Genomic DNA, 20,553 nt, shown 5'->3' with positions numbered 1-20,553 from the left:
GAAATCCCTTCCCCATTTCTCTGTCTTCTTGAAAGAGTATTTGAAAATGAAGCACATCTTATTTGTGGGTTCCAGAAAAATACTAGTTCTCAGAACTGGAGAGAAAGCTCAGTAGGAGGGCATTAAGGGCTCAAATACCAAGAGCTGAAACATGAAGGACCCTCTGTCATCTGGGGGTGTAAAAATACTTTTTTGGAATTGACAATTCTCTTTCTTTCTCTCTTAGTAAAGAGGTGAAATCATTTCTGCAGAACATTTTGATGCAATAGCTACAGGATTCAGCATGCTGAGACCTGGGAAAAATAAACCTTTTCTTGCAATGGTACAATTTCATTGGGCAAAAAAAAAAGGATTTTTTTTTTTACAGTTTTGGTCAAAAATCATATCACACTTACATTATTAATAACATACTGGGGCAGTCTGGGAAAAAATATCAGCCTAACAGTTATTTTTTCCTTTTGTTTTGTACTGAGTAAATATTCTATTTAATAAGTTGCTTTCAAAAGGTGCTGTAAAAAAGAGGTTGATATACCAATATATCTTGAGAGATACAAGCAACATTTACAATAGCAACAAGCCCTCAGACTTGTTGTTCCAGACAGGAAATATTCAATAAGTTTGAACCTTACATTCAAACAATAAGTTCATTTTAGACAGAGTCTTAACCTTAAATACATACTCTTATTTGTAATTTAATGAAAACTATTAAAATGTGCTCTGTGGTTTGCTATGCAATGTAGCCTGTGGTACTTCTAAAAGTTAGTTAAGGGCTGGGGTGATGAGTTTTTTGTGGAGAGAGCTTTGTTTTGTTTATTTGTTTACTTTCTTAAATATTATTGCCTAAATGCATGTTTTTCTGACTAATTTGCCAACCAGGAGAGAAAGTTGTATCATTCACATCTTTGGGTTTCCTTAAAATAAAATTATTTCAAAATAACTGCAGAAACAAGAAGGAAGCCACCTAGATGACAATGGCAGAAACAGAGACACTGGTTTTATGCAGCTGGAGCTGCTTCTGCCGGCTTCACACTGATACTGATCCTTCACAGCCCAGGTAGATGATATTAAAAGAAAAGGAGAAACAGAAACCTTTCTGTCAGGGGAAGTCAGTCTATCATTTTATGAGACAGACTGAAGAAAAGTCTTATCCCTTTTCTGCCAACAGACAAAGGTATAGAATATATCGTGTTAAATCAATTACATACTTATAAAAATCTAGCTCATTATCAGTTACCAGATCCTCCTCAAGTGGAAAGCACTTCTTATGAGAGCTCAGCCATCCTGAAGACTTTCAATATTACTGCTTTTAGGTTTTAGTTAAGAGGTTAGTTTAGCAAGGCACTGGAAGCTACTTCTGATTTCAGAAAAACTTCAGTGTTTTCCCCTGCTCAAAGCACAAACAGCCACTCACCCAGAGCAACAACACACATTCCTCTAGGTAAATCAAGGCCAAGTTATACCCCTGGGATACCACTGATCTCTCAAATGTACCACGTGTTTGTCTATCATGTTGTCACACACTTCCTTTATAGCATCAGTTTTAAGGTGAACATTGCACAACAGACCCTTCAGGGTACCGAAACCAGACTTTCTCAACAATCAGTTATAGTCCTACAGAAATGCTCACAGCCACTCTTCCTGCAGAGAGAGTCAAACTACATAAACAAATATGCACCAGTCCCACAAGAAAAGAAGGAGCCTTGCTCTAGTAGGTAGCAGAAGAGATTAAAGAATACAAAAGTTAAAGATTTGGTTTTCATCATACAAAAAATGGCTTTAAAATGTCAGTTCATTCCATCACCTTTAGTCTACTCTGTATAGCTTACCTTTTGGAGTATTTTTCACAGCAATCTTCTAAATAAGAATCATAGCAATTTCCCTAAGTTTTTTTAAATACCAGTTGATTCTAAATACAAAGTCTCAAAATCAGCTTCTGTCTTGAGGGAATAACACTTTCTGTCTATTCACGGAAGAAGCATGCTCTGCTGTCTCCTGTTGACAAGCCACTTACATGCAAGTATTATGATTTTTCTCTCAGTCTCTTCCTTTGTCAAGTTCCAATTTACTGTTACAATCAGGGATGATTACATTTTTCCCCATGTGAGTTTATAAACACACTGTAAACAGGTGAAACAAATCAGTTAGGATGATTAAAGGCTTCCAACTGTGTCTCCAGATGGGCATTTGTAGGATCCAATTTTGAACATAATTTTGTTTTAATAACATCTTGTGTATTTTTGCCATAATTTTCTGGATGATGTGTTAAAGATGAAAGGTTTTCCTGGCTGTATTAGCCAGTGTATGCTATTTTACAAAAAGACAAATTAGGTTTATTTTTTTATCTTTCCTATCATCGGGACCATAATACACAAACTTCATAAGCTTTTATAGTACATAGCAGTTATTTGGCTCGTATTACTTGAAAACCGTAAGAGAGACCAATGATTATGCTGCCATTAAAACTACTAGCTTAAAGAGTTTATCAGTGTTATTCAAAAGAAGACTGTCTCCATTTTTGTTTCAGAGAAAACAGGTTTTCTTGATCTGGGGAACCCAAGACATGAGAAGAGTCTGAACTGTAGACTCCAGACAAACAGAGCAGTTCAGAAGGGAACTGGATCTATTCTGACTCCAACAGCTAAGAAAATAGTGAAGCAACAAGTAGACCGTGATGGTAGCAGCCATTATATCATGCAGCCTGAATGATTTCTCATTAAGCTCAATGGAAAGACTCTTGCTGAATTCAGCAGTAATCAGTTAGAGACAAAGCTGTAACAGAAGTGATGACAGTGCGATGTCATATGGTCACAAAACAAAATCATGTGCTAATGATGTGCATATGAAACTGAAGTGCTACCTAAAAATGCTTTTGAGCCATACACAGAAGAACGTGGTGCAGTTGTTGAGCAATCCATATTCTTGCAAGTACTGGCTTGAGTCTCTACCTCTACATATTTCCATCCCTGAATTTCTAAATCACAGTATCACTAAGCTGGAAGAGACCTTCAAGATCGTTGAGTCCAACCCATGCCATCCAACCTCAACTAGACTATGGCACCAAGTGCCACATCCAGTCTTTTTTTAAACACATCCAGGGATGATGACTCCACCACCTCCCCAGGCAGACCATTCCAGTACTTTATCACTCTTTCCATAAAAAACTTTTTCCTAATATCCAACCTATACTTCCCTTGGTGCAGTTTGAGACTGTGTCCTTTTGTTCTGTCAGCTGCTGCCTGGAGAAAGAGACTTGACCCCACCTGACTATAAACACCATTCAGGAAGTTGTAGAGAGTGATAAGGTCACCTCTGAGTCTCCCTTTCTCCAGGCTAAACAATCCAAGCTCCCTCAGCTACTCCTCACAGGGTTTGTGTTCCAAAACCCTCACCAGCCTCATTGCCTCCTCTGGACGCACTCAAATGTCTCAACATCCTTCCTAATTTGGGGGGCCCAGAACTGGACACAGCACTCAAGGTGCTGGGGAAGAATGACCTCCCTGCTCCTGCTGGCCACACAATTCCTGATCCAGGCCAGGAGCCATTGGCCTTCTTGGCCACCTGGGCACACTGCTGGCTCACGTAGCCAGCTGCTGACCAGCACTCCCAGGTCCCTTTCTGCCTGGGCACTGTCCAGCCACACCATCCCCAGCCTATAACACTGCAGGGGGTTATTGTGGCCAAAATGCAGGACTCAGCACTTGGACTTTTTAAACTTCATCCCATTGGACTCTGCCCATCCATCCAAATGTTCCAGGTCTCTTTGCAGAGCCCTCCTACCTTCCAACAGATCAGCACACGCTCTCAGCTAAGTGTCATAATCAAAATTACTAATGAAAATACTCAATGCCCTCATCCATGTCATCAATGAAAATATTGAACAGAACTGGCCCCAGCACAGACCCCTGAGGGACACCACTGGTGACTGATCCCCAGCTGGCAGCAGCTCCATTCACCACCACTCTCTGGGCCTGGCCATCCAGACAGTTCTTAACCCAGTAAAGAGTGCTCCTGCCCAAGCCATGGGGTGCCCGCTTTTCCAGTTTATTCCATCTTATAATTATTTTCCAAGTACTAATGTTTTGTAGGGTGGGATAATAATGATTTTTGATTGTTGTGATAAATGAGCATAATTAATTTATTCCTTTCAGCAATGTATATTTTACATCTCTGTTTTGTTGTGTGCAGTAAGGTATCTATGGCACCATCAGCAGCTTCTACTGGAGTGAGAAAGCATTAGAAGTCCCATCTATAAATCAAACCACCTGAGTGGGAGTTCAGAGGCTTTATTCAGTAGGGAGTTACACTGCTCAAGCCTGGTGACAGAATGAACAGTAAATGTCCAAAGACTGCAAAGCAAATTGGCACAGCACCCCACTGAAAAAATGTGGCTCCAGAATGTTTTTCAGTGGTGTAACAAGCTTTCATTTGCTTTAGAAAATTCATTAGCCATTAGAAATCCTTCTTCAGCTCAAATGCCTACCATCTTTTACTGTCCTTGGAGATGAGGTGTGGAGAGGTACAAGGTCTGTATATAAATATAGAGAACACAGTGAAATATGAGAGCTTCTGCATTTGTCACTGGCTTCAGAACAACTGCATAAATTTTGGGCACTACAACATAAAAAAGATACTAATCTGTCTAGAGACCATCTAGAGGAGGACCACAAGCCTGGTAAAAGGTCTAGAGGGGAAGGCTTATGAGGAGTGGCTGATGTCACTTGGCTTGTTCAGCCTAGAGAAGAGGAAACTGAGGGTAGAACTCACTGCAGTCTTTAAAATCCTCACAAGGGATAGCAGATGGACAAGCACTGATTTCTTCACTCACCTGACACAGGACCTGAGGGAACAGCATGAAGCTGAGTCAGGGGAAGCTTAGGTCAGGTATCAGAAAAAGCTTTTTCATCCAGAGGGCACTGGAACAGGCTCCCCAGGGAAGTGGGCACAGCACTAGCCTATCTCAGCTCATGAAGTGTTTGGACAATGCTTCCAGGCACAGAGTGTGATTCTTGGGGACGGTCCTGTGCAGGGTCAGGAGTTGGACTCAATGATCCTCATGGGTCACTTCCAACTCAGCTTATGCTATGATTCCATTATGAAGTTCAGACTGCTTGAAAGAACTGTGGAGTGGCAGAACAGTCTGTAAGACAGACAACATCAGAACATCCAGGAAGTCCTGCTGTTCCCCTGGCATGCTGTTTATGGTTGGCTGATTACAGAGAGAAAAACTCTCTGGGAGTTCTCTCCCATACATCTGCAGAGGCAGAGGGGCTTGCCACCACACAGCCACACTGCCAAAATGTACTGGTTTTATACCAGTTCTATCTACCTTGGAATTTCTGCTACACTAGGGCTGATTCTTGTCACGTCTTTCGCTCTTACGTGACCTCCGGTTTCGTTTCTTATTCTCTCCTCTCTCAACAAAATTTCTATATGCTGTTATTCTACAATTCCCCTTTCTTTGCTTATCCTATTAGTTTCTCTTTTTTCTCTTTTCATTTCTACTTTTTTATTCAGCAAACTAGTCCCCAGTCTCAGTTTTTTTCCTAGATCCTATATCTCATCATTCTCCCTTTCACTCCTGAACTACTCAAACATTCCTATTATTTCTACACCATATTCAGCACCATTTAGTGCACAATTCAGACAGCATATCTACTTTTCCCCCTTGTAACTGGGATTTTGCCATCCTTAACATATGTAAGGATATAATACAGAGTAAAAAATTAGCCCTAATGATAGAACTACGCTACAAAACACAACAGACAGTTGTCAGTCATGGGGAATTGTAATATACAGGGGCAATACACTGATCATACATACACATTATCCCATCCTTACCTCCTTGATTTTCTGAGCAACACCTAAGCATGGAACCTCTAACCTGTGCAGCAGGAGCTTTCATTCCTGCTGGAAATACCCTTGCTGAATGGAGAGAGAAAGCAAGAAACAACTGAAAAATTAGCTATTGCTACTTCAGATTGAGCCTAAAGAGATAGACAAACTACCCTTTGATACCTGTAATGGCAAAATAGCATTTATAGACTACAAAATAATAAGCAGGAGCATGTGTGTCTCCTTTGTAAAAGACAACTAACAGTGCAGGAAGAACTCAGTTCTTTTCAAGACTTCTTTTGAGTACAGAGACAACATTCAGATTCTGCTCAAACATGGAGGTAGTTTTTCACCTGCAATGAAGGGTCATTTCATATTTTCTACTTTACTTACTGGTGGCAATGACAGCTCCTCTAAGAAAACACTACCAAACATGTATGACAAATCTGAGTGAATGTAACAATTGCAGTTATAAAGCAATATCTCACTATGTTAATTAAGCAATTTTGTTTCTAAGAAAAGCCACTTAGAGAACTTACAGAACACACTGTAATTGTTAGTGTACTGGCAAAGTAGAATAACTTAGATTTGTTATCAAAGGCTCTGTAACAGAGCTGTCAATACTCCCTTCAGCTAAATCTATCCTGCACAAAGATGGTATTGAGGGAATAGCCAAAGTTCCCCTACTTCCTTCCCATTTTGCTTTTTAAAATGACTGCCTGCTACATATTTGTAATTGATCTTGTGCAAATAACTAGGCTGTTGGCTTATCACTCAAATTTGAACTCGAAAGATCAATATACTGCTTTTCTTCTGATCCTCGTCCTTTGACTTACCTTACTCAGACAGCCAATTGTTAAAATTTCCATCAGTACAGCTATATGAGTCATTTCACCCAAGCAATCCATGTCTTTAAAGGGCAGACAGGGAGATAAAACAACCAAATTTTATCTTCAGCAACAAGAAACTACTGTTAGACTCTATTGGGAGTAAGAATAATATAACTGGGAATAAGAATAATGTGAATGTAATAGAAATCTGACAATAGCACATAAAATAACATCAATGTGCAATCTGAAGAAAAGTAGCAATTTGAAGGAATACTTCCAGGCTAGGAGGAGATGCCTTAAGAGTCTCCCAAGCATGTGAAAATGATTATTTGTTTACAGCTTATCACTTACTACAAGATCATCAAACATTTGGACAGTGCTGGCACAAAAGCCAGCTCAATTTGAAAGACAGGGCTTATGACTATAAACCAGACTTCTTTACCAAGTGGTACTTACTATTTGGAGGAGAAAGGAGCTAGATGGTAGAGGGCAACAATCCAACTGATGTTCTGAAGAAAAAGAAAACACTCAGCACTCAAATAAAACTATTTCATAGTACACAATACCAAATGCACTAGTTTAGTTGAAATAAAAAAAAAAAACAAAAACCAAAAGACACATGAAAGAGAGGGGGAACTAATTGTAACCCTGTGGAGAAAAAATATCAAAGTGTAGTAAAAACAAAAAATGAACAAACTTGAAATTCTAGATATGGAAATTGATGATTCAGAACTGAATCTGTTTTAGATCACTCCCGTTTCTGATAGCATTTAGATGTTTCAAGATATTAGGGCAGTTATCATGCCTACTAGAGAAGGCATAGCACTATTATAACCAATGTCGGATTTATCACATATTTTATCATTAACTATAGACAGAGTTAGCTTTGCTAAAACAAACATCTGTTCTGCAATTATTCATCTGTTACGTATAAAATTTTGAAAAAAAATAAGATATCTTGAGTGAAATTTGTGTACCATAGCAGGTAAATATGGATGCAGAAGATTCTTGCACAAATTCTTATCAGGAACATTATCTTACAAATATTATTATTGGCTCGTGGCTAATGTCTGTACCTAAGAATCTTGGGCAAGTCTGCCAAGAACCTAAATGTGCACTGTAACAATTAAAATATATCACTCCTTCCCTCATTTGAACTTAGTAAGAGTCTTTTAATTGCAGCAAACACAATATATTAATCAAAACATGATTGATACAAATTTTGTATCACCTTTGTTCCTTATATCTGTAACAGAGATCAAAATACAGAAAACAAGACTTTTCTTGCTTTTTCTCGCTGATTTTTTTTCCCTAAGCTTTTACATTGCAATTACTTAAAGTTTCTTATTATTTTTTGTATGTTCTTCTAAGGTTACCACCATACATGAATTGCCAATACAATTATGGGGCAGCACAAAGAATGCTATCCTATCTGGGAACACAGGAACTGAGAAGGCAAATTAGATGTGTCCTTGCTTTATGAATTTATTTCCCTTAGTGCTTTTACCAGTTCTAAACCAGCTCTTCAATCAGTCTCTGTACTAATCAGTTGCTCTGGTGTTCTTTGGCAGACAATCTGAAGTCAGTCTATCTCTACTGAAATAAATGAATGTGGACTTATAAGACTCCTGTAGCTTTGGGACACGTGACTAATAATCCTGACAGCTGGGTGGCAAATTTTTGTATTAGAAATAAATGCTGTATGACCTAGCAGAGTAACAAGAGGATCCAGCTGCAGGGTTGCTTTTCAATCAGGCTGTACAGTGACAGAATGGTCTAATAGTTTCTCTACTGATATACATATGATTAACTGTGTGTCCCATGGTTGCAAAGCAATATCCAATGAACCATCTCCTTCTAGGCACTGCCTTCATTGGAGTTGAACCACACAAAAAGCACGGTGACATGAGAACTGCAGGAAGACAAATATCTGCTTTTATGCTTCTCTTTTATCCTAAACTTTGGCTGATTCTAGATACATAGAAATCTCTGAAGATTTCTTACACAAAGATTTTTTCTTTCTTTTACAGATACATGGCCATTATTGATCCCTTGAAACCTAGGCTCTCTGCAACTGCTACCAAGGTGGTCATTGGGAGTATATGGATTTTGGCATTCCTGTTGGCCTTTCCCCAGTGCCTATACTCCATAACCAAGGTGATGCCTGGGAGAACTCTTTGCTATGTAGCATGGCCAGGTGGTCCAAAACAGCATTTTACGTAAGCTCTTGTTTTTTTTAAACTTGTGAGTGGTGCTGTCTAGACTTGCAGAGGACTTGGCAAAATGTCTAGCATTGGGCAGATAAGTGCAGAATAACTAACAGCTTTAATCACTGAGAAATGCAGAGCCAGTTTTCTAAGTAAGGATGATAAAGCATTATATGTGATAAACAGAACAATTTTATTCTCTTCCACATCTCTGAGTGTGCTCCCTCCTGTGCTGCACTTTACCATCATTGCTTAACCTAAGATGGCTACTTCTATACAGAGGGAGATGGTCAGAACTGGGAACATAACATGCAATTCAAAGCAAGCTTCCTCTTTATCCTAACCAGGAAAACAAGGATTTCTAGTCTCTCCTTAGAATCATTTAGTTTGGAAAAGACCTCTAAGATCATCAAGTCCAACCACTAACCTCACACTGCCAAGTCCACCATCAGACCATGTCACTAAGTGCCATATCTACACGTTTTAAATACATGCAGGGAAGGTGAATCAGTTGCTCCTCTGGGCAGCCTGTACCAATGCTTGAAAACACTTCTCATGAAAAAAATATCCTAATATTCAGTCTAAACCTCCATGGCACAGCCTGAAGCCATTTCTTCTCTTGTAACTAGGGAGAAGAGACAAACTTCCACCTCACTACAATCGCCTTTCAGATAATTGTACAGAACAAGAAGGTTCTAATCAGATTTTTTTTCTCTAGATCTCTTCATGGGAGGGCTGGATTTTATCACTTCATTCTGTTACACTATCACAATTACTTATGTCAGATATTAGTCGAAAAGAAAAAACTGGATAACTTGTAACTGGTTCCACTTTCTGAAAGCGAGAATATCAGTCAAATTAAATATATCCTGTTTGTCCCTCTGGTAGAATTAGGAATAAGGGGCTACTTAGCCATCTGTCCTTTCATGTCTGCATTGACATTTAAGAAAAACATTGTGTTCAAGGCTGAAAGCTTGTGTAACCTCTATAATCAAATTTGACCTTTTGCTCTTTTTGAGGTAGGGTGAAAGAAGTCCTGGTCATATGTAATTTTTATCACTTTAGGAGCTGTACACAGACATTTGTCTTTATGGCAGGAAGGTCACAGTCAGTGACAGCTGAGGATTCTTCACTGATCATTCACTAGGATTTTATCTGAAGTTGGCATATAACCAGGAACTAACAGGAGGCAAAAGAAATTATCTTCGTTTTCCCAGTGCTTACATCAGCAGTGGAGACTACATTGCACACAGGCTACAGATCTGTGTTGTCTGTGTGCAACAGGTCTGCCATATGAACAAGAGTGGGCAACAGGAGTCTTATCAGGGTCTTTGCATCAATGTATCACTAAAATACAGTAATTTCACGAATACAAGCCGCAGCAATTTGACAAAAATTTTGGTGGAAACCCAGAAGTGCGGCTAATAGTCGGGTGCGGCTAATATATTAATAATTTTCTGACATTTACAACCCCAGACGTGCCAGCCAGAGTGCCGAGCCAAGCACCGGCCAGTAAAAGCCGGCATTTCGCAATTGTTACAGTGTTACCGTGTCGCCCTGGCTCCCTGCAGGCAGCACGGGGGGCGGGGAGAGAGGCGGGAGAGCTCTCTTCTTCCCTCCTCTGCCGCAGCCCAGGGGAGGAGGGGGGGGGCGCCGCCATTGCCGCGGCCCGGGGAGGAGAGGTGGGGGGGGGGGGGGGGCGGGGGGCGCCGCCGTTGCCGCGGCTCCGGGGAGCCGACGGGGGGGGGGGCGCCGCCATTGCCGCGGCTCGGGGGGGCCGCGCCGCCATTGCCGCGGCCCGGGGAGCCGACGTGGGGGGGGGCGCCGCCACTGCCGCGGCTCCGGGAGCCGACGGGAGCCCTGCGCAGCCATTGCCGCGGCCCGGGGAGGAGGCGGGGTGCTTTGTCCGCACCCGCCGCCGGCGCCACGGGCGCGGGAAAGCTCCGTCCCCGCCCGCCGCCGCAGGAGCGGGGGAAGCTCCGTCCCTGCCTGCCACCGTGGGGCAGCGCCGACCCGGGGTGACCGAGCCCAGGGGCAGCGGCAGCCGGCCCCGAGCGGCAGCACCGGGCTGGGCCACCTGGCCCCGTCAGCAGCCCCTAGCGGGCCGAGCCTGCACAGCCTTAGCTCAGCCAGTAAACCCCGCCCTCCCGCGGTTCTGTTACTAATTGCACGCGGGTCCTCGCTGCGAACGACAGAGCGGCTTATATTCGTGTGCGGCTTATCTATGGACAAAAACCAAAATATTTGCCAACACCCAGAGATGCGGCTTATACTCAGTGCGGCTTGTATTCGTGAATTTACTGTACTTATTTTCCTCTTTCATTTATGGTCCAGACTAGAGCTCCAAATGCCTAGTTTGCCCTCATGATACCTGGTTGTGCAATTAAATCAATTCAGCTAGTTATGGACAAACATACCTTATTCTACAGTCACTAAGCATGGTAACTATAGAGTCATTCATAATATATACTAGAGCAGGCTCAGCATTAGACACCCCACAAAGCACATGCATTAAAATGTACATAAATTTGCAGTGCAATTCAAGACTTCCAAAAAGACAGTGAAAACACCAAGGACTAGCCAATTAATATAAAACATGCTTTGTGCTAAATTAGCAGTCTTCTAGCATCAATATAGCTCCTCTGAAAGCACTTACCATCTTAATACCTTTTCGTTGCAGGTATCATGTTATTGTAATTGTGCTGGTCTACTGCTTTCCACTGCTTGTCATGGGCATCACTTATTCCATGGTGGGAATCACACTCTGGGGAGGAGAAATACCAGGTGACACATCCAACAAATATCATGAGCAGCTCAAAGCTAAGAGAAAGGTACTGTTCCTGTAAATCCCACTAAGTGAATACTTATAAAATCACCTGCAATTGTGTGGACACATATCATAGTAAATTCTTTGAGAAACACCAAACCACTTAAAATAGCAGTAATGAGAGATCTCCTTCAACACAAAATTTGATCAACTCTGACAAGTTGTCTTCTCTGTTCACTGCTGGGCTCTGTTCAGGCTGTTCTTTTTGCAACTTTAATGTCTGTCATTAAATAAAGAAAATATTTGAGTTTTAACTTCATACTCCACACATAGCAGCACACTGTGGCTGCTATGTGGAAACTAAGGCAAAATGTTTAGCCTTCACAGAGTTAAGGCGCTGAGTTTTGAAACCATTAGCTCTTATTAGCTAAGATTCTCATCCTACTGAAACAAAAGGGAATCTTGCTGCAATTCTCAGGTGATTAAGGTCCATGCATATTTGAGAAAGCACTGATCAGTCTGTTTGTAATAAATAAATTAGATTTTAAACAGTAAGATTTTGTGAGAAATGCAAACAAGTTTTCCCAGATACTTTCTTTCAATCTCTTTCACTGTAGCTATTACTTAAACTAACTAGACTTGGGATTGCTTATGAACTGAGTATTTGACTATCTCCAGTTAAGTTTTCCTAATGTTGCAGTGTAATGAAGGTTTCTTTCCTATAACATTCTTTTTCTTAGCCTAACTTTTCTTACTTAATAAGGTGGCCTTCTGCTTTTTATTTCTGACAAGCTTTTTTTTAATCCTAAAATGTATTTAGCCTTTCAGATTTGAAAAAATGGTACCCTAATACGAATTCATAATTCACAATGATGAGCACATTTCAAGTTGCTCAGTTTGCTTCCTGATACTGTGAGTATGGTTGAACTGTGTAATATGTTACTGTGCTGCAGCAATAGCAGAGTAGGCACACTGGGTCTTGAGACAACACGAGATCTCCTGCAAATTCTGAAGAACATTATCATTTTCATTTCTTTCAGGAGACTGTAGAAATCACTTTCTGTAACAGACACAATTTGCAAAAGCAAATGTGAAAAGGAAATTATTAAACTATTGCAGAACCAGGACAAACCAGAACTTCAGGACCTGTTAACATAATGACTAAGTAAAATAATCATCTTGTGACACAGAAACTAGAGGTCTCTGGTTTTTACTATATGATAGAGAGGGCCCAATTAAATCCCTTGAATACTTTAAAAACAGCACCTGTTTAGAATTCTAAATATATACAAGAGATGAGGAAAAACATCCTTAATTAAAAGATTTTAAATGTGAGAGTATGGGAATGCATACCTTCAAGACATGCAACAAGGGAATTAAATTATGTGCAGATATATTATAACTGCATCAGTGACTTTATGGGTAGAGCTCCATGACAGCACTTTAGCTACACTGCTGTGCACTCCAGCAGGATTTATGAAATGACTGGTATTTGGAAATATGAATCATAATTGGTTATGCACAGAGAGGAACTAACAGACTGGAATCCAAATAAAGCCATAACTCAGCCTGCCTCTGATAACAGAGTTAGTGCTTTGCCCTTTTCAGGTAAAGAAATAATCTGTTTTTCTTGCTATTTAGTATATAGGTCTAAGACATATATCTAGACATATGGAAAATCTGTGCACTCACAATGAAGGAGAAATATAAAATAGCTGACTACGTTTCATATCAGGCAATGTTGCACTGTTTGCAACGGTGCAAAGGTGTCTGATTAGGGTTGTTTGAAATGGTATTTAATATTAAGAAGATAGTGAACAGTTCATGCAAGACCTTTAAAAGAAACAATATTTGCGAACAAAAAATTTTTAGTTTGAGAAAGTTGTTAGTAGTTCTACAGAACTTATCATTTCATGTATATGATTTGGTAATACAGTCCTGAATCCTCCTGAAAGTAACAGTAAGGGAAGAAGGATTCAAAGAATCACAGTGCACACTGTAGGCTGGACAGCTGTACAGCACAAAGTCATGCTAAAGATACTATCTTTAAGGTCAAAGACAAAATATTTAGAAATTTGGGACTCTTCTTAAAGCTCCTGACATGAGAATGACTGATGTTCAGTTGAACATCATTTATTCTTCTGCAATTCCCATTTTCACAATATGGAATTATAGTCTCAAGTTTATACAAGTGTCTCATAATGTTACTAGAAGATTTACTAGGTCAAAATGTTCTTTGTATTCACTGCAAATACCTGCTCTCAGATGTTGTCTCCACACCCTGTTTTTGCCACCTAACAAGTTCCAATTGCTCTTGCAGCTTTATTTAACCCATAAGAGGGAATAATCATGTACGGCAAGTAAAATCAGCTAGTATTGTTTTTATCAAGAGATACAGTTCTGATGCAAGTGCTTTCTGAAAAAAAGAATATTTATCTCAACAGAAGATGATATTGCCTGTCCACAATGGGAAGAATACAGAGGAACAGAAAATGTACAGTAATTTCATGATTATAAGCTGAACCATTTTGACTAAAGTTTTGGTCTGAATCCAGAGCAGTCAATATAAGGACAATGTTCAGAAATTTGCCAACCCAGAAGTGCAAGCTCGCAGCAGCCCTGAGCCAAGCCAGAGCCCGTCGGCCCCAGCAGCGGTAGCACTCCCCTGTTTTCCAGGTGGCCTGGCACCCACCGTGCTTCCCCACTCCCAGGGTGGCCCAGCAGCCGCTGCGGTACCCCACTCCCCAGGCGGCCCGGCAGCCGCAGCACTCCCCTGCTCCCCAGCGGCAGTGGTGAGCGGGGCCAGGGCCGCTCCCTGGCGGCCACTCCGAGTGGGGCCGGGGCCTCCTGGCCCCGAGTGGAGCCAAGCCAGTAAACCCAGCAATCATGCGATTCTGTTACTAACTAGCGACTTTGTGGAAGTTGCACGTGGATCCTCGCTGCGAACAAAAGTGCGGCTTATAATCTGGTGCGCCTTATGTATGGACAAAGAAATAAACGTTGCCGACACCTGGACATGCGTCTTATAATCAGGTGCAGTTTGTAATCGTGAAATTACTGTACTCCTTAACTTTTATATTTCCTTTACTGTTCCTTTTACTTATGAATGTTAACTTTGTGATAATATGTTACTGGGCATCTTCTTCAGTAACTTCAGTTCCTCCACACTTATGCTTCTGACTTTATTTTCTGCTTCTCCTAACACAGCTTAAGGTGTCATTTCAACTTCTTTTAGCAATGAAGATTGATTAATAGCTACATTGTTTCAATATAATTTTTTTTCTCAAATTTGAGTATAAAACAAGAAAAAAGCCCCATATGGGTGCTAGTGAATCTCAGCCTCCATAAGAACTCCTGTATGAACACTTCACACTATTTCTCTGGTTTGCCCTCTTTTTCTTTCTCCTCCTTTTCTTAGATTTAGAGAAAGTCCAAGGAAGGGCTGCTAAAAATGATCAAAGGACTTATGAAGAGATTAAAATGGCCTGAACATTTTAGTTTGGAGACAAGTAGGCCAAGGGACAAGATTTCAAGGTTTAGAGAAACACACAGGTGGTGGATAAAGTGACTGAAGAACTATTGGTCACCAAATCCTGAAATACAAGAATAGGAGAGCAGCATAAGGCTGGTAGAAAAGAGAGCACTTTAAGAAAGGGTCATTTAAAAGTCAGTAGAGGGCATCTGAGATGTTCTACTGCCAGATGCTTATGATCTTAGAGGATTCAGAAAGGTTTTAGGCAAATTAACAAACAATAAATTCATAAAAAACAGAGTTTTGAGATTGGAAAAGACCTCCAACCTCTGACTGGTCTCCACTGTCAACCAGGCCATAACATTAAGTGCCATGTCCATTCATTTCTTGAACACTTTCAGATATAGCGACTCCACCGCTTCCCTGGACACCTTTTCCAATGGCTGACAACCCTTTCAGCGAAGAAATGTCTCCTGATGTCCAAAAATTCTCCCTAATGTCCAATTAGATACTGAAAGGATGAATCAGAGATGAACTCCTCTTTAACACAATCTTGGGTGCTGGGGGAATATTAGGAAAATAGAAGACAGAAAATGGCCAGGTTCACGGGATTTCCATAAAAAGCACCTCCTACTGCCTCTGAGACAGAACAGTAGGATAGATGGGAACTGTCTGATTCAGAAGGAACTGTTACATAGCAGTGCAGCTATAAAAGCCTCCTGACTTCTCACTGGCTTTCAGTGCAACTAAAATGCAGATTTTCCTTTTTTATTTATTTACCACATATGAATAAATGACATGAAAACATATTAATATATATTTTATACCGCACTTTACAAAGAAAAATACTAGTTAGAAATAATTATACTTTCGTTGGCATTAAAAGGTAGTCAACCAGGTCAGACCAAAGAAAAAGAAGATTAATTGTTTCTCTATGGAGTAGTTTATTGCGGAGCAGAGGCAGGGAGAAAAAACAAAAGAGAAAAGGAAAAGGGGAAAAAAAAGCAAGCGAGTCAAAGCCTAAAACATTGCAGTATGGCATCAAAACTCTTGAAATACTGAATTAATTATGGGCTGACATAGATTTGAAAAAAACAAAACTGTACTCATAATATAAAGCTTATACAACATAAATAGATGATGAGAATATTACACTATGAATTCACAGATCAGATGATAACCAAAAATTAACTCTGAAATCAAAGATCCTTCTAATTAACAAGCAACCACTACGTCTAAACTGACAGAGTAGGATTAGATACTGTTCCATTCATAAAACCTTTTGTGAAAGTTTGCATCCAGCCACGTGAAACAAAATGTTTTGACACTCTAGGTCCAAGAGTTTGTCTTGCATGTGACTTCCTACACCATCTTGAAACTTCACTTTTATCCTACATATTTGTTCAGACTTCTTCAAGATTGGAAAGTAATTGCTTCCTCATGGGACTGCATAAACACATGGTAAGTTTAAAATCTTCCCAGTTATTTATGCAATCCATCTTCTTCTGGCTTATCCCACCACGAGAACTAGCACTGCAATCTCCACTAACTTATATATTATATGCCATTTTCAAAATGACATAAGGGAATAAAAGTTTAATACAGCAGAAAGTAAATGTAACTCAATTATCCTAAATTCAATTAAAAACACCTCCTGCAATCAACTACTCTACACAAACTTGTACTACAGACTTCAAGGGAAAGCCAAATCTTCACAGCTGATGCCCTTATCTACACTGAATCACCTGTTACTAGTTTTTAAAAGTCAGACAGTAAGAAACACAGAATTTTTGGGCCTTTTTTCAGGTGTCAAGGCTGCACATATGTCAAAATATTCACTAGACACATTTAGGTGTGCAAAGAGAGTCAAATCCTAAAACATGCTGTACATAGGGTGAAAGCATCAGGACTACACCCAAACCTGCCATGCAACAGCAGTCTGCTGAAGAGAACTTACGCTGCCATTGTGCCTTTCCCATCATTTATTTATTCATGGGGCATGAGTGTTTCCACCTTGAAGATTAGTTTGTGCTTGTGCACCACAGACAGAAATTACTGCCATGATGGTGTCAGAGCACTTTGCTCACACACTGACCAGGTTCCACTCCAGAATGGAGCAAGCATACATAAAGGGCCGTAGGCAATTTTCCCTGGGAAGGTACCTCTTCCCTTTAGCTGATCTTACATTCAGTGTAAGGGAGTGATATGTGAAACAACCTACCCATCCCGTTGCGGGGTAATGAGGTGCAGAAGCTCAGTTTGCTATGAATATTGTGTATCTCCTGCCAAAAATAGGGGCCTGTATAATGTTTTGGTCCGTCCACAGTCATCTTCTGTAAATGGGTCTACTCTTCGACTTAGCAGAGATTGACAATGAAAACAAAATGCAAAACAGAATGTATAAATATTAGAGGAGAACTAACATAGAAGATTAAGCTGGAGAAATGAACACTATTTTAAGAAGAGGTGATCTCACTGATCTAACAGTCATAGCACTATGGCATATATTATAATGTGTGGGTGGCTGTATTGCTTGATTAGCTGAAATTTCATACAGTTACAGTTAAATTATTATTTATCCAAAATGCTAATGCATTGTGAGCACCTTGCCAGCCAAAGCTCTGTTGTGATTGAAAACCACAGGTGTACTTCAGTGCAGCCACATTCACAAATTTAGCAGTCATTGCTCAGCACATTCTAAAAGAAAAAAGACTTAGTAATGTGAGGTTGAAGAACAACTTACACCAGTTATCACCACTTCTGTCCACTCCACTGCTCTGTTATCAGCCAACAATTAAGAGAAACAGAGATGCTTTTTAAAGATTGCAGTCCTTACATAGAAATGTCTGCTGATTAATTCCTCAGCCAACTGAAGGTGTAACAAAAATACCAAAGCGGCAGCTTGTTATGCTCAAACACTGTTTCCTCTATGTGAAATACAAAGAAGTCACCAAAAAGTTTCTGAAGTGATTAGTCTGATTTTATGATCTCATAGTTTTAAGTCAGTCTCCTCCAAGGCTATAATCACGTAGTCATGTATCTCAGACTTTGTGAAAATACTCTAGAAATTAAATCTTTTTGAAGATTTTCATATCAGTGAGTTTTGGAAAGTTTTAAACACCAACTTCATCTGTGGTTGTGTTTGACAATGTCACATTTCTTACTTAATGTAAACAAACAAAAAACAAACAAACAAACAAACAGGAAGAGGGAATTCTCAAATTATTTTAAAGGCTCTTCAGAAAATAATCTCATCCCTTGTTTGCCAGACACTGGAAGATGTTGAACTGTGTTCAGTGCTTTCCCTACTTATTCAGTTAGTGTCACTTTGTGTCTTTCAATATTGAAATGTTAAATGAAAACAGGACAGGAACCAGCCTTCAAGGCCTGCCACCACAGACAACTAACAGAACTCCTCTGATACCATCTTAAACCTCCATCTTCTAAAACATCTCACCAATCCTAGAGTTTTCCAGGCTAAATTTCTTTACAGACAGCTCTGTCTATGCCATTATTTTCAGTTAGTTTAATTAATTACTTAAGATCCCCTCCCTGGTGTTACCTCTACAGATGTTTTTATGTCCATTTCTTCTCTCAGTCTTTGTTTACATTTGTTACATAAATGAAACAAGTGCTTCTGATCTTTTATACAACATCTTTATGGAACAAGTCACCAAAACCAGACAAGGAATGCCAGCAATGTAGTGTCACTATGGCCCTGCACAGGGATCACTCCCTGTTCTCCACTTAGAATGCCCCATCTGGAACATCCTAATATCTCATTTTTTCCTTTCATTAAATGGATTACCTGGTCATGCTATAATGAGTCAATAACATCTGTCTCCTCCTCATTTGTTCACAGCAGGCAAACAAATTCCCAGCAGATAATTTTATTAGTCCTTAATTGAGCAAATCCTAGAATTTTCCTGAGTATGATCCTACCTATGAAAGTACAGAGTAAAACAACCTGTCAAAACTAGCACAATACCAGTCCAGCAGTTTCTATCTGCTCTGGGATATCTGTCACTGCTACCACCCCACCTAGGGACACAATCACTACTGGTACTATACAAAGTATGGACCAGTACTTTGGAACTTCATTTCTGCTCCCACAGTGCATCCACATCCTAGTTCTTTCTCTGCCTTACTCCTGTAGCAGCAAAGCTGTTCAAAATTATCTTGTCAAATTTATGACATGCCTTTATTTTGCTGTACAAAACTCCTCAGTAAATACATTAAAGGAGGCATTTCTCAAGACTGATACTTAGAGAATACATCCTAGACTGGAGAGAGATTAGTATTAAATACTTTCTAATAAATTTTTTTTTCTCTCAACTACCTTTCCAGTGCAGTGTTTCCCAAATCATGCTCAGTAGTGAAATGGAAAAGGTAAAATTACTTACAAAAATTAATAACTAAAGATAGGTTTCCTCTCATTCTGCTTCAGGGCACCTCTTACTGTGATATCCTTAACTCTGACTATCTATGGGAAGTATGAAATAACCTTGTTAATATGGTAGATGCAAACCAATCCTGCTGAAGCTAGAGCCTGACTTCACAAACTGTTACACGTGCCTAAAACTGGGTTTGTAACCCTGTAGATTAAGTTAGTTACCTAAGGAGATGTGACATGAGGCTTAGTATGCTTCCTACAGAGCACAGATGCTTACCCTGCCTGCTGCTCCACTCCATGGCTCTGCATGTGTGAGTCAGGACTAGCATTAAGAAGGTTATTGGACCAGACTGCAGATGTTAGTGTTCCACTAACATTTTGAGCAGTTGTTCCATAACTGTAAAGACAAATACCCTTCCACACTCACCAGATTTCTATTAACACAACAGTCAAATTCTCTACTTGCAAGTAATTGCTATTACAGCTAAAATTTTGCAGAATAAGAATTTTTAAAAGCTTATTTTACCAATAATTAATTACCAATAATTAAGTTTCCTACACAATCATTACAATGTATGAGTCCCTCCCTAAAGAGGCACCTTTTTTCCAGTAGGATGAGGCAGAATAACCAATAATCTTTGGTTTTAAGTTTTAAAAAGTTTTGTTAAATTCTTTCTATTACAAAGTATATGGACTGAAAACCTACTGAAAATTTATGGAATGAGCAAAGTAATTATTAATGTTGTAAATCACGATTTTTATTTCATAGTCTCAGTCTTCACATGCTTAGAAACTAGAAATGCCTAGGGAAAGATTCAGGCATGAGGTACAGGGAAATTACAGTCATTGCATGTTAAACCCAAAATATTATTCACAGAGCTATTTTATGGTCTTACAACTTCAGAAAAAAAAAAAGGTATACCCGTTCTCCTTTTCAGGACTTTTTTTTCCCTAGCAATTTGTTCTCTTTTCAATGATCTGCCCATAGTTTTGAACAAGATTTCCTATTGAAGTAAAAATAAAGTCATACCTCCTGACCATTTTCTGAACAT

The 20,553-nt window shown here is 39.8% G+C and overlaps 1 protein-coding gene across 1 annotated transcript in view; it reads left to right on the top strand.

The window, feature by feature from the left end:
* TACR3 (tachykinin receptor 3) overlaps positions 1–20,553 on the top strand; it is a 40,229-nt gene that overhangs the window by 5,947 nt on the left and 13,729 nt on the right. The window contains exons 2-3 of the mRNA XM_033060989.2: positions 8,693–8,881; positions 11,550–11,700. Of these exons, the coding sequence (XP_032916880.1) occupies positions 8,693–8,881; positions 11,550–11,700 (340 nt within the window). The remainder of the gene's footprint in view (positions 1–8,692; positions 8,882–11,549; positions 11,701–20,553) is intronic.

This window comes from Catharus ustulatus, chromosome 5, assembly GCF_009819885.2.
Source record: "Catharus ustulatus isolate bCatUst1 chromosome 5, bCatUst1.pri.v2, whole genome shotgun sequence".
Taxonomy (NCBI): domain Eukaryota; kingdom Metazoa; phylum Chordata; class Aves; order Passeriformes; family Turdidae; genus Catharus; species Catharus ustulatus.
Note: the sequence above shows the minus strand (reverse complement) of the source record. Positions and strands in the feature narration are given on the sequence as shown.